At 54.0% G+C, this 13,022-nt stretch overlaps 2 protein-coding genes across 2 annotated transcripts; both read right to left on the bottom strand.

Moving 5' to 3' along the window:
• Window positions 1–468: 468 nt before the first annotated feature.
• SH3BGRL3 (SH3 domain binding glutamate rich protein like 3) lies at window positions 469–2,221 on the bottom strand. The gene is made up of 3 exons (XM_058819821.1): window positions 2,083–2,221; window positions 1,661–1,828; window positions 469–1,370 (listed from the first exon to the last, which is right to left on the bottom strand). Exons 1-3 carry the CDS (start codon window positions 2,128–2,130, stop codon window positions 1,305–1,307), a joined length of 282 nt encoding a protein of 93 aa, XP_058675804.1. The 5' UTR covers window positions 2,131–2,221; the 3' UTR covers window positions 469–1,304.
• A 430-nt stretch (window positions 2,222–2,651) lies between these two features.
• Window positions 2,652–12,720, bottom strand: CEP85 (centrosomal protein 85). Its single transcript, XM_058819791.1, has 13 exons — window positions 12,666–12,720; window positions 11,999–12,133; window positions 9,398–10,083; window positions 8,618–8,751; window positions 7,737–7,854; window positions 7,276–7,461; window positions 6,785–6,937; window positions 6,542–6,696; window positions 6,232–6,352; window positions 5,766–5,816; window positions 5,575–5,682; window positions 4,872–5,100; window positions 2,652–4,601 (listed from the first exon to the last, which is right to left on the bottom strand). Exons 1-13 carry the CDS (start codon window positions 12,718–12,720, stop codon window positions 4,438–4,440), a joined length of 2,295 nt encoding a protein of 764 aa, XP_058675774.1. The 3' UTR covers window positions 2,652–4,437.
• Window positions 12,721–13,022: the final 302 nt, after the last annotated feature.

Below are 13,022 nucleotides of genomic sequence, written 5' to 3'. Positions count from 1 at the left end.
GCCCTCTGAGCAGAGCTGCACTACTAAAACACAGGAAGCAAACCAGCAGCTTCCCCAGCTCCCTGTGAGCACTGACTCAACGCACTGAGCTCTCCCTCAGCTTCCTCCCTTCCCACCTGGAGCAGACTCAGGAGCAGCTGTTTCCCCTGCCCCTCTGTGTCCCAATCTTTGTGCCGATGTTTGTTTTTCCCTGCCACGTCTGGCTGAGGCTGTCCCTGCCGTGGCAGAGGGGAGGAATGCTCTGGTACCTGTCCCTGCTGCGCCGTAGGACATTCCCACACGTCCTGGGAGCCTCTGATTAGCAGCAGCAAGCTAAGGTGTTAAGGTCTTTGTGTCAGGCTGCAGCAGCAGGCACAACCCACTCAGCTGGAAATGACTCACAATCCTTAGGTAGGGCGGTGTTTAACCTGTAGCCAAAATAAAACTGAATTTAAAAGAAAGGCAAGAGCGGCGCCGTGAAAGGTCCAGTAACATTTAATAGCATCTCGGAAGACAACACTGGTTATAAACTTGCTTTTTGGCAGGAAAACAAAATGCACTTGGTCCAGGATCGCAAACAAGCCAACACAAAGAGGAAAAGATGGGACAGCTGGAGCATCAGCTGTTGTGGGGCAGCCCTGAGCCATTCATGCTCACCAGGGAGCTGCTCGGGGCGGAGGGCGGCCAGAGCAGCACGGATCCCACTGCCAGCCCCACCCATTCCCCAGGCAGCCTTCAGCCCCAGCCCCACCGTGCTGGGCACTCACACCCAATTCTGTGCAGTACTTTTGCATTAAATTAAGACAAAAAAGAAAAAAAAAAAACAACCAAAAAAAAACCCACCCTTACTTAGTTGCCATAATCTCTGCAGTTGAGATGAAGAGGAGGGAAAAAGGAAAAAAAAAAAAAAAAGGAAGTGAGGCAGCAGAATTTACAATTTTAACAGCAACTGGGAGAAGTGGGAAGTCCCATGCAGCCCTAAGCCCCTCCTTGGCGAGGCAGAGGAGGGGGCTGAAGGCCAGGATCACCTCACACAGCCCCAGAGGCTTTGCTGTTTACAGAGGCACTGGAAGCTGCCGCGAGCCAGGCCCAGCTCTGCTCACAGCCCGAGCAGCGAGCGGCGCTTTCTTTGGATCCCTCTGAGACGAGGCCGGGCTCAGCAGGAGGGACTCGGAGGCAGCTGCAATGAGGAGTTTTGGTCGTGGGTGTTTCCCTGGGCTGGGATGCAGGTGGAGGTGCCAGGACAGCGCTGACAGGTGAGGGTGGTGGGAGATGAGGGCGCTCAGGAATGCAGGTAGAGTCCGGGCTGGGAGGGGAAGCGGGGCTCAGGCCAACTTGAGGAACTCCTGCAGAGTGTTTTGCTCCACAGCTTCCACAAAGAGCTCGTAATCCTGCGGGGAAACGCCACAGGGTCACTCCCGAGGCAGGAGGGGCCCTGAGCCCACGGCACAATCTGCTCCACAGCCCTGCCACAGCCGCTTGTGCCAAGGATGACGGGACAAAGCGGGCACAGCCCCACTGCCACCCAAACCCCCGCCCGGGTCCCCTTTTTCCTGAGACAAACAGCCGTGCTGGTCCCCGCACCTCACAATAAATAATTTACAGGGCATCCTGAAGGTGTGCAGCACATCCAGGACAGGACAGCACCCACCCCCAGCCCCGGCGTGGAGCACAGCCTCACCCCGCAGTACTGGTCCCCGTTGACGATCTGGGGCGGGATGGCTTTGGGGTTGCCTGCCTTGGCCCTCATCTCCTCCCGGAGAGCGTTGTCCTGGGAGATGTCCACCAGCTCGTACTTGATGTTCTTGCCGTCCAGGATTCGGGTTACCTCGCTCTGTTGGGATTTGATCTGGAAGGCGGGTGGGAGAGGAGCGGGTTACGGGGGATGGAGAGGAGCCCCGAGGGCGGGTGGGCACACACCCAGCGGGGCTCAGCACGGGGCCCCGGCCGTGTGGGACAGCCAGCACGGAGCGGCGCCTCTGGGGACGGATGGGGCCGGTGCAGGGGAGAGGGGACAGCGAGGATGGGGCGAGGGGGCTGCGCTGCCGCACGGACGGAGCCGCGCAGCCCTGCCCGGTGCCCGGTGCCCCGCCCGGTGCTCACCTCCCGGGAGCCGGTCACCGACGTGCTGTAGACCTTGAGGGTGCTCATGGTGCGATCGCGGCCGCTCCCAGCGCCAGCCCGGCCAGGGGAGCAGCGAGGGAGGGACGGAGGGACGGAGGGAGGGAGGGAGGAGCGGCAGCCCCGCCGCCGCCCGGCCGGCATGTGACTGCGGCGGCCAATGGGGCCGGCGGCACCGGGCATGCGAACTCGGCGGGGCCGGCCCCGGACACCGCCCCAGCGGCGCCGGGAACGGCCGGCACCGGGAACAGCCGGCACCGGGAACCACCGACACCGCCCCAGCAGCACCGGGAATGGCCGGCACCAGCCCGACAGATACCGGGAGCCACCGGGCACCGCGGAGCCAGCGGCCCCGAGCCATCGCTCGCACCGGCAGCAGCCCCGGAGCTCCTCTGTCCCTCCCTCCCTCCCTCGCTCCCCAGGCAGGACGGCCTCGCACGATGGGGCACAGCAGCTTTATTTGATACTCCAAATACCCGATACAAACAAGCGCCGAGACAGAGGCTGGGACAAAGACACCGAGCCCAACGGGACCGGGCACGACACCGGGGGACACGCGTGGGATGAGGAAGGGGGACAGGGAGGGAACACCGTCCTGGGGTGTTCTGCAGCCCAGGATTTCCCCTGCAGCAGCAGCAGACAGGGCCAGAGGGGCTCAGCTGAGCAGGAGGATGAGGAGAGGACATGTCCCCATGGAGGGGACACAGGACAGGGCAGCCCAGCTGCTGGGACAGAGCCAGGCGGTTCCAGCCACAATAATCCCATCTCAGAATCACCTCTGCAGGGGCAGAGGGCACAGCTGTGCCCTCACAGCACACCCAAAGCCAAGGGGAGAAGGAGATGGAGCCCAAGCCCCCTGAGAAGCTGCAGGAGCCAGCAGAGCTCCCAGCAGTCAGGACAGCTTCAAAAACAGCCCTGGAAATGTGTTTTGCTCAGTACACAGCACCAGCAGCCTGGGGACGGACACAGCCAGGAACAGAACACGCAGGGACAGCAGGACAGACAGACAGACACGGCTGTGTGCTCCCTGTGTAGGACAAAGCAACCAGTCCCCCATGGTGGCCAAACACCGAGAACAAAACAGATTTGGTCTTAAAATTGTAACACAAAGGAATAACAAAAGCATTTCTGCCAAACCCAGGGCTCACAGCCCAAGAGCAGCCAAACACCACAAGTGCCAGCAGGACTTTCCCTGTCACAGCTTGGGCATCTTGCTCTTAAGATGAAAACCCAAGTTCCACCCTCAGACTCAGTAAAGCTGTCCCTGGGGGTAGGGAGGGTGGTGGGACAGCGAGACTGATCCCTCAGGGACTCATTCAGAAATCCCGTCACTTGCAGAGGAGCAGGGAAGGAGGGACAGGGCTGGGACAAGGCCCAAGTGGCCACAGCTGGCAGAAGGGCTCCCTGTGCCACCCCTCCACATCAGGAGCAGTATGGCTTTCTCCAGTAAAGCAGGGGTGTCCCCAGGGCACAGAGGCTCTGGCAGGGCCCACAGACACTTGGGGCTCCCCAGGATGGTTTGATGGCTCTAAAAGGCAGTGAGAGGGAAGAGCAGCCCCTCGCCTGCCAGGGGATGCATTAGGCACGGAGCAGAGTGGGGGCAGAGGGTTCTTCCAGCCCATTAAGGCACTTCAGCACCAATCCACTGGCTCTGCAGTCTGGATCACAGCCCACTCCCAGTGCCGATGCAGGGGGACAACAGGCTTAAGGCTTCTGGGGTAACAGTGCCCAGGAGGAGCAGCTCCAGAGTCTTTTAGTGTTGCTTTAGTCCTCAGCTCGTGCTGGCTGCTGAATGGCTGCACTACCTGAGGAGAGCAGGTCCTGCTCCATCAGTCCAAGGCAGCAGCACCTCGATGTAAATGCCAGCAGTGGAACTGGCACAGCTGCCTGCCCGTGGAACCCAGATATCCCACAAACACCCTGACAAGCCTCTGGTCCCACAGGACCTGCACAGGGAGGTTATCAGCGAGACCAGGGCGTACATTTCCTTTCAGCCACCATTTTAACTGTCACACTTGCATGTTCAGCATTTGACATGCCTGGAAGGCAAGTCAGAATCCATCTCCCAGCATCAGAGGCCACGGCAGCTCCAGCAAACACAGCATAAAACACATCCCACAAGATCAAAGCTACTGCAAAGCCTGACACCGGAGCCCTGAACTATCCCAGTCAGCAGCTGAACACTTCTGGCCACAAACCCCCCGATTCCTCACAGATCAGATAAGTCTTGTACCCAAGCAGAGGGATGGTAAAGTGCTGAATAGTTTAGGGTTGTAGGAGCACAAGACTCCTGAGAGGTTCAAGTCTTCATTCCCTGTCTTACTTTGGGAGTGCTCTTCACTGGGTGATGCAGTTGTCTCCCATGTCCTGAGCGTATCTGTCAGATATTGCAGTCCTCAAGTCCTCCACCTCTTTGTGAAGCTCTTTTACCTGCACCAGCTTCTTGGCCAGTCCGTCAGGGCTCAGCAGGTCATCCTTCTCCCTCACAGGGTACTGCACAGCTGTGGGGTCACAGAAGGGAGGAGTTTCCTCACACGCAGTTCTCAGCAAGGATCGCACACATTTGCAAATCAGCCAGAAAAACCAACTCACATTTGCAAAAGAGGTTGTAATAACTGAATGCTAAGTAGAACATGCACCTTTGAAGCAAGCCAAGCATAGAAAGAGCATTCAGAAGCCCAGAAAGAGCACTTTCCATGCTCTGAGTTATTTCATTCTGCCACAGCACAGACAGAAGGGTTTGTTTTGCCATCAAAAGGAAGGGTACTCACAGTGAATGCCCAGGAGCAGGGAGAGGTTGGGGTCCTTGCCCTGAGCCCTCTGGGTGACGATGCTGTAGACAGACTGTAAGTCCTGCAGGCAGCTGGCCAGCTCCCCGTGCAGCTCCTGGGCCAGGCGGGCAGCGTCAGCAGGCAGGGGCTGCGCCGCCAGCTGCGCCTGCCGCAGCTGCTCCTGCAGCGTCAGGTTCTTCTCTATCAGCTCCTGGTTCTGCACGGACAGCTGGACACACGGACAGGGCACGTCAGGGGGCGCCTGGGGCAGCACTGCATGCTGAAGGCAGCTGCTGTGTGAGGGGAGCACTGGGGCAGGGGCTGGGCTGCACGCAGCCCTCCAGGCCGTGGCCAGAGCAGCGAGTGTCACTGCCACGGGGGAAGTGAAGCTGCACTGTCCCTGCCAGCCAGAGCAGTAAAAGCTTCCAGGAGCTGGTGCACCTTGCCAAGAGGGCTGGGAGGGAGCTCTGACCCCGGGGCTGTGCTTGGGCTCCTGTTCTGCTGCCCCCAGCTGGCACACTCAGCCTCCTCCATCCCATCCCCATCAATTCCCGAGGCACAACCTGCTGTTTCTGCTTCCCAGCAGGGCACAGCTCCCTCCTCAGCCCTGACAGGACAATGACTAGCAGGAGAGACCGAGCTGCTGACTAAACTCAGGGCCTTGCTCAGAGACAATCCATTGCTCACTCAAACCCCCCCTGACCTCTTTCACGGCAGCCCGGAGCTGCTGCAGAGCATTTTCCCTCCTCACTGCCTCCTCTCTCAGAGCTTGGCTTGTCCCCTCCTCCTGGGCCACCTGTTCTTCCAGGTTCTGGAACAGACCATGGGAACACAGTAAGTAACTCATTTCACAGCATATTGTCAAGTTCAGGGTCCCTCCCCATCACCTCTCACCTTGACTTGCAAGGATAACTGCTCCATCTTCTTCTGCTTTTTGTCCACAATCTGGAATTAAAAGCAGAGGCATCAGAAGTGGCCACCCAGATCCAGAAATACCACCAGGAATTCTCCTTCAGTAGGACAGCATCTCCTCTCCTCTTTCCTGTCCATTTACTGCTCTAATCACAGATGCTCTTAGGAGTGCACTTGGATAAAAGGCACCATTAGATTTATGAGCTAAAACCAGACGTTGTATTCTTGTGGCTTTCCTCTCCCCTCTTCTGCATTCTGCAGCTTCTCCCCAGCATTTCTGGAGAAGTGTGTGGTTATCACATCAAGAACAGCTTTTGGCACCCTGCAGTCTGCAATTCCAGGAACTGCTGCTTTAGTCTGTCTTTAAAAGTCCCCAATTTCCTCTGAGTGCCTGGTGTGACTCAGTGGAAGGAAAAACGTGTGATTCCTGCCTGGGACAGCCCCTTACCTTCCTGAGGCAGTCACACTCCTTCTTCAGAGAGTCATGCTCCATTTTCTGCCTCTCCCCATCCTGGCCAGGGGCTCCTCTCTCTGCATTCTTTGCATACTGCTGCAGCTTGTCCTGCAAGCTGCAATGAGCAGAACCACGGGGAAAAAAACAGTTTTAGTTATGATCCCTCCCTTACTTAGAGAAGGGAAATTAATTTCATATCAAATATCAGCATTGCCCTGTTTGCATCCCAGTTCCCCACCTGCCAGGGCTCTCCTCATGCAGCAACTCCTGCAGTGCCAGGATGAAGCTGATCCCTCGTTCCTACCTGTGCACAGTGGACAGGAGCTCCCTCTCCTTGTGCCTTTGGGTTTCCAGCTGCAGCTCTTGCTCCCTGAAAGCAGCCTGGACATCTCCAAGCTCTGTTTCCAGAGTCAGAACTGTTTCCTGCAGGGCAGTGGTCTTCAGTTCAGATTCCTTCAGCTGCAACAAAAGGGAAGTGGATGGAACTATGGAAAAGCCACCTGAGCAAGTATGTGAGGTCAGCATTGCAGCTCAGAGGAAGTTTTACCTTCTGACTCTGTTTCTGGTGGTCCTCAAGGGTGGGGAGATCAGCCAGGTATCGTTCCAGGGTCTCAATTCTCTGCTGTCTCTCTCTGTTTTGTTCAGATTCCTTCTGGCACTTCTTTTTAAGGTTATTAATGTGTTTGTCTCTTCCCTTTACCTGCAGGGACAGTTACAGACAAGTTTATTTAATTTCTTATTTATTCTTCAGTCTTCTGTAAGCCCACTCATTTAGGTTTTTGCATGCCACATAATGCCAAAATACAAGATCCCCTTCACTCGTTTCTGCTCATTGAGAGAAAGACAGGATTTTTTTTTGGTTAAAAGAGGAGGCACTGAAATGCTTATAACTGCAGGAGGAGAGGCTTTTGCTTGTAAACCATAGTCTACAACAAGATGAGAAAATACCTGTAATTACAGAATGCCACAGAAAAGTTTCACCTCAGCACTACAGTGACAAGAAAACACACTCCCATCTCCAGAGCAACGGGATCATACCCTTTCTTCCTGTTTCTTTAGCTCCTCTGCATGTTTCTGCACCGTTTCCTTCAGGGACTCCCGGCCCCGCTTCACATCCAGCTCTGCAGCAGCCAGCTTCCTCTCCAGCTCAATGTTCTCCTTGCTGAGGCTCTCAGTCTTCTCTGTGAACTGTGCTCGCAGGAAGGTGTTCTCCCTCTGCAGCTCCTGCAGGCACAGACAGCCCCTGAATTTGGGGGGTTACAAACTGCCCCGGGGCTGTGTGCTCATCCTGCCCAAAACCCAAACATCCCTCAGCCCATCTGAAACAGCTCCTGATCACCAGCACAGCTTTAATCCAACCAAAGGGACACAGAGGTGATGGTGACTCCACACAAGGGACAATTTATAATCTGACTCCGCACAGTCCTGCTCAGCCAACACCTCAGCAGCACTCTGGGCCATGGCATTCAGCACCTATTTGTCCCTGGCACCTGCTGTACCTGCATCCTCAGCATGTAGAGGTCTCCATAGGATGCTGGGCAGCCCAGCAGGGCGCTGTGCACCTGCAGCTCACTCTCACGGACCTTCTGCTCCAGCTGGGAAATGTGCTGCCTCTGTCTGCAACAAAACAGGCAATTCACTGTTCCCAAACATAGAGAGCAGCAGCACAGCACAAACAGAGCCAGCACAGCACTGTGCTCCACTCAGTGACAGGCAGAGCACAAACACAACGCTGCCACTCAGGGCTCACCTGCAGAGAAATAAACACTTTAACCGTTTTTACAATTATTATTAACTTTTCTTCCCTTCAAAAACAACCTTCCCCCAACCATGATTACAGGTAAAACACACAAGCCTTGCACGTTTTGGAGGATCCAGCTAGACTCTGGAGCTTAGGAGGGGAATGAACAGACAACGGATGACTCAAAATAAGGAAGGAAAAGTATTTACAGTCCAGATGTTGAAGGTACTTTTCATTAGGACTTGTGCACCACTAGCCTTAGATAAGAGAAATGTTGTTTGCCAGCCCAAAGTCACAAACCCGAAATTTAAAGTAAAGGTCTCAAAGTCCTTAAGCAAAAGAGGCAGTTATTTTGACATTCCAGATAATCATGACGTGAACAGAAATCTTTATCCCTTATAAAACACAGAAAACCATAACTAAAATTAGTTTATTTGAGCCCTTCAGGATCATTGTCCTAATTTCAAGAAGGAGAGAAGAGCTCAGGTTGTTTTCTGAGATTCTTATATTGTTCTTTGCAACAAAACAAGATCAGTTGGGCAAAAGGGACTCTTTTGTCCAGAAATGAGCCTTCCTTGGTACTTTCCAAATGGAACTGGACTGGACTCTTTGAACCACATGTCAGCATGAAAGCCTCACCTGTCAATGAGGAGCTCCTTCTCCTTGAGCAGGTTTTCATTGGAGTTCAGGATATTGATCCACTGGGCTGGGTCAGGTGCAGGCAGGGATGGGGAACACAGAGAGGAATGGGGGCAGGTGCCTCCATTTTGTAACTGCAAGAGGAGACAAAACAAGGAGGGAGAGGTCTGTGCCCCACAGGGGTAATTGCAACACTGCTGCAGCCATTTTGCACACTGTGTGCTCATCTGCATGCCAGGGCAGGGCTATTTCAGTCTCTGTTGATGTCCAAGAACAAGAAGGTTTGCCCAAGCACAAGTGGAGATTAACAAATAATTTTAGATCACTGTCCTAGCTCGCTGGAAACAATTTGTCTCCGTTAGGGTACAGCTGGTGGGAGGTAGTAAACAAACTGTTTCCACCTAGTAAACTGCAGCAAGTTTCATGCCTTTTTTCAAAAAAAAGTCATTCTTAACCCTAGCTACAGAACAAAGCCATTCTAGACACTGCTTAAAACCTCTTGGCATGCTTTTTCTTCCCAGTTTCTATCAGACAGGGCATTTCAGCTCCTGATCTGGCAGGTGGAGCAGGCTGTAACGCAATCCAGGGCTGCTCTGCACCCGCAGCGTGTCAAACGATACCTGTGACACCACAAGCTGTAAAAACAGACCCTCAGGAGACTCCTGCTGTCACTCAGGGAGCAGCAGCAGACATTTTCCCCCTGCCTCCTTAGTCTGGGACAACAACTCCTCACTACAGAGACAGGAAAGGTTTCAAACTCACACAGCCACAGCTGCCTACCTGCATCTGCTCCACCTGCAGCTGCACCTTGTCCAGCTGCTGTTTCCAGGCACTGAGCTCGCAGACTCCCTGGTGGGAGTGCAGGGTGCAGCCTTCCTGCAGCCAGGCTCGGCCTGGGGGAGCCGCCACGGGTTTGGAATAGAAGCTGTTGGCCTGGAGTCCCGCTGGCATCACCCTGCTCCCGCTGGGCCACGGCGCGCCGCGCGGCTCGCGGGTTCCATTGGCCCCCGGTGCCTGTTTGCTCTCTGGCAGCACCTTGTAATGGTCCTTCCCTGCCTCGGAGCTGGGGCTGAACCGCTGGCACCCGTGCAGGGGCTCGGTGCACAGGCTGTCCATGAGCAGGGACTGGTTCAGGGTCTGCTCCATGGCAGGGGTGTGGAACTTGCAGGCTCCCTCGGTGCGGGTGCGCTCGGCGGCAGCAGGCCAGGCGTGCTCGCAGCCCCCGTCCCCCGAGGCCCGGCACAGGCGCAGCAGCTCCCTGGGGGGCACCTGGGAGGCCTTCCCGGCGCTCAGCTCCCCGCTCCTGGCCAGCCCCGGCCCGGCAGGCTGTGCAGAGCCCTGGTCCCCTGCAGGGCACAGCTTGGAGGGCGAGGCACCCAGCGTGGAAGGCATAACGTGGGCCGTTGGAATGGTCACCTGGGTTTTGATGGGGTGGAATGAGGAGCCGCTACTGGAGTTGCAAAAGTCTGGGGGCAGAAGAGGAGTGATACTCTAATTACAGTCCTGAAAACACAATCCTCCAGTCAGCTTTCCAAAATGATCTTAAAACCAGCTCCTTTCCCACTGAAAGCAGCGGCAGCATGACTCAGGCACACCTGTGTTCCCCCTCACTACAGGTTTCAGGAGCCTGCTGACCTGTTCCTACCACCACGGGAAGAATCCGAGTTTAATCCATATTTTTAACATTGATTCAGGATTATACTAGAGTAGATTATCTTCCTCTAGGTTTAGAAATCAAGTCCTTGGTACTGAATAAAAAGGCTGAAACTTACAGGTCTGAACACTGAGCCCGCGATCCCGCTCTGCCCGTCCCACAGCTCAGCGACTCCAAAGGGTGAGCAGAGCTAACAGGAGCCTTCCCTGAGCCCATGATGAGCCCGCAGCATTGCTGAGCCGAGGATCTGACCTTCCAGCTCCTGCAGGACACCTCGGCAGAGCCTGTCCCAGAGCAGGGCGATGGCTCTCACCTACGGCCACAGGAAGTGAGGCAGAGCCCCTGTCCTGCCAGCGGGGCACCAAACCTGGCTGCAGGCAACCCAGGGTTATTCTTAGCAGCTCTCAGATTTCAATACAGCAACAGCGAGGGCTCAGAAAGGCAAACAGCAAAGTGTCTGTTCCCACTCCTGTCCCGAGACGTTCTGTGTCAGAGGAACTCCAGGTCTGTCCCAGAAACACACTCCTGATTTCCTCATGGCTTTGGCCCAAGGCCCATCCCCATGTGATGCTCCAGCCAGTCACCCTCACACCTGTTTGTACCCTCCAAGCACTGCTACAACAATGAACAAACACTACAGTTTGAATACAGCCCAAATCAGACTGTGCAAAGACCAAAACCACGCTAAAGGAAATGGCAGGAAGCACAGGGAAGTGAAATAATGAGAACTGTCACAATAAAGGCACTCAATCCTTTCATCACAAATGAGAAAATCTCTCAGCACAGCCTGGACTCCAGAGAACACCATGCTGCTGGGCAGCTGCAAGCACATTCACCTTGGCACAGGGAAGGGACAGCACCATTTCCTTTTACAGCCCCTAAATTTATCCCCCGGTGTCACTGTCAGGAACCCGAGGTCCCTGAGCAGCACATCACGTGGGGGTGCTGCAATCAGCTCCCTGAGTGTGCTCGGGGTCCTCACAACAACATTTCTGACTAATGTTCTGAGCTCAGCGTGCCCCAGCAGCAGCCAGGCCTGCGGGTCACCCTCGGCTGTGACAGAGCCCAGCAGGGTCATTCCCCAAAGGAAATCATCTCCCCTGCCCCCAGCTGCCAAACGGTGTTTGATCATCCTCAGAGAGGCCTGATGGAGCACTTCAATGTGTGCTCGTGTAGTATTTCCAGCAATAATGCCAACAGCCAGACCTAAAGCCCCCATTTCACTAGCATGTTACTGACATCTACAATCTTCATAATCATTCCAAATCTCATTCCAAAGGCTCCCTGAAACACAGGGATGTGTGAAGTGTTTGAAGGAACACCACAAAGTCCCTCATTACTGAAAAGATAATCAATGAAGGTTAAAATAACAGGTGGAAAGGATTGCTGGGACCAGAAATTTCACAGAGCGCGCCTCAGCTGAAGGCCAGGCTGCAGAGCTCTCAGCTCTAACACTGCAGAGCCAAACACAAAGGCACAAATTATTTCCTTAAAACACAAATTATTTCCTTAAAAAAAAAAAAAAAATTAAATCACCCGACAGACTTGCTGATAAATCTGTCACTGGACAATAAGAACCAGCAAGTCACCAAGGTGGCTTTTGGTCCGTTAAAGCCCTGCGGTGAGACAATGACCAAGCTCAGGGACACAGTGAGTGTAACACAGCCCTCCCCTGGGTTGGGAACAGCTGCACAACTGTGCCAGGCTGTGCCCCAGGTGCCCCTCACCCTCGGTGCTGTCCGAGCAGGAGGTGCCAATGCCCCCGTCCCTGCTCTCGGCCACGCTGGGACAGCGGCTCAGGGACACCATGGCTGCCTTCCACTCACTCTCCAGGAACTGGCTCTTCTGACAGCTGCTGGGGTCTGCCGAGATAAAAACACAGATATTTACCCTTTAATTAAGCCATATATAGTTACCAGTGCCTCCAAACCCCAAGCACTCCTTGCTTCGCTCCCTGAGTTCCTGTTAAAAAATGTCATTTGCTAAAGGAAACATCAGGAAGCACAGGGAAGTGAAATAATATCAACAGGAGACTGAAAAACAACCTTGGTAAGGAAGTCAGAGTGCAGAAGCTGTACATTATATTCCCATTGATTAGTTTGGTCATGTTACAGCCAGCTGGTGCTCTGACTAAAAGGAGCAGCACAGCAAAAACGGGCAAGTTAAAGAGATATTTTTACATTAACTCTAAAAAACTCTCCCCTATCAGCTTAAGGGAGAAATTCCTTACCAAATGACTGCTGAAAAAGAAGGCAAGGGCAGAAAATGAGATTTTTTTTTTTTTTTTTAACAAAAAGCTTCTGGTAGAGAATCTTCTGAGGGCCATGTGTTTCCTCAGAGAAAGCGAAACGGGATCTGACAGCAGCAGGGCTTTGCAGAAAGGACTGTCCTTACCCAGTGGGTTCTTCTGCAGCAGCCTCAGGTCTGGATCTTTCTCAGGAGCAGCCATCTTATCTACCTAGAGAGCTGGATAAACGAAGAAAATCCTTATTTTGAGTGAGTATAAACCACACCCCGTTCCCACTAACCAACACAGCAGCTACTCATCAGAACAGCACAGCATTTGGTATTTAATTAGCCTCTTCTCCCAATAACATCTAGTTTTCCCCTGCAGCAACACTTTAAAAAAAAGCAAAATAAACCCTTGTAGGTTTTCTTTATACCTGTTTGCACCATTCTCCAGGTGCTCAGCAGCACCTTCCAGCTGTTATCTGTGTCTACAGAGATTAAAAATTTCTCTTTAAAAGTCTC

This window comes from Ammospiza caudacuta, chromosome 25 (genome assembly GCF_027887145.1).
Source record: "Ammospiza caudacuta isolate bAmmCau1 chromosome 25, bAmmCau1.pri, whole genome shotgun sequence".
In the NCBI taxonomy this organism is placed as follows: Eukaryota; Metazoa; Chordata; class Aves; order Passeriformes; family Passerellidae; genus Ammospiza; species Ammospiza caudacuta.
Note: the sequence above shows the minus strand (reverse complement) of the source record. Positions and strands in the feature narration are given on the sequence as shown.

Excerpts from the sequence above, each read along its gene's own strand:
- CEP85 (XM_058819791.1), bottom strand. The coding sequence starts at position 12,720 with ATGGCTGCTCCTGAGAAAGATCCAGACCTGAGGCTGCTGCAGAAGAAC. Across the intron at positions 8,752-9,397 it reads TGCAGGTGGAGCAGATGCAG|TTACAAAATGGAGGCACCTG; the intron begins GTAGGCAGCTGT and ends CTCCTCTTGCAG. Across the intron at positions 7,855-8,617 it reads AAGGAGCTCCTCATTGACAG|ACAGAGGCAGCACATTTCCC; the intron begins GTGAGGCTTTCA and ends GTTTTGTTGCAG.
- SH3BGRL3 (XM_058819821.1), bottom strand. The coding sequence starts at position 2,130 with ATGAGCACCCTCAAGGTCTACAGCACGTCGGTGACCGGCTCCCGGGAG. Across the intron at positions 1,829-2,082 it reads CGGTGACCGGCTCCCGGGAG|ATCAAATCCCAACAGAGCGA; the intron begins GTGAGCACCGGG and ends CCCGCCTTCCAG. Across the intron at positions 1,371-1,660 it reads ACGGGGACCAGTACTGCGGG|GATTACGAGCTCTTTGTGGA; the intron begins GTGAGGCTGTGC and ends GTTTCCCCGCAG.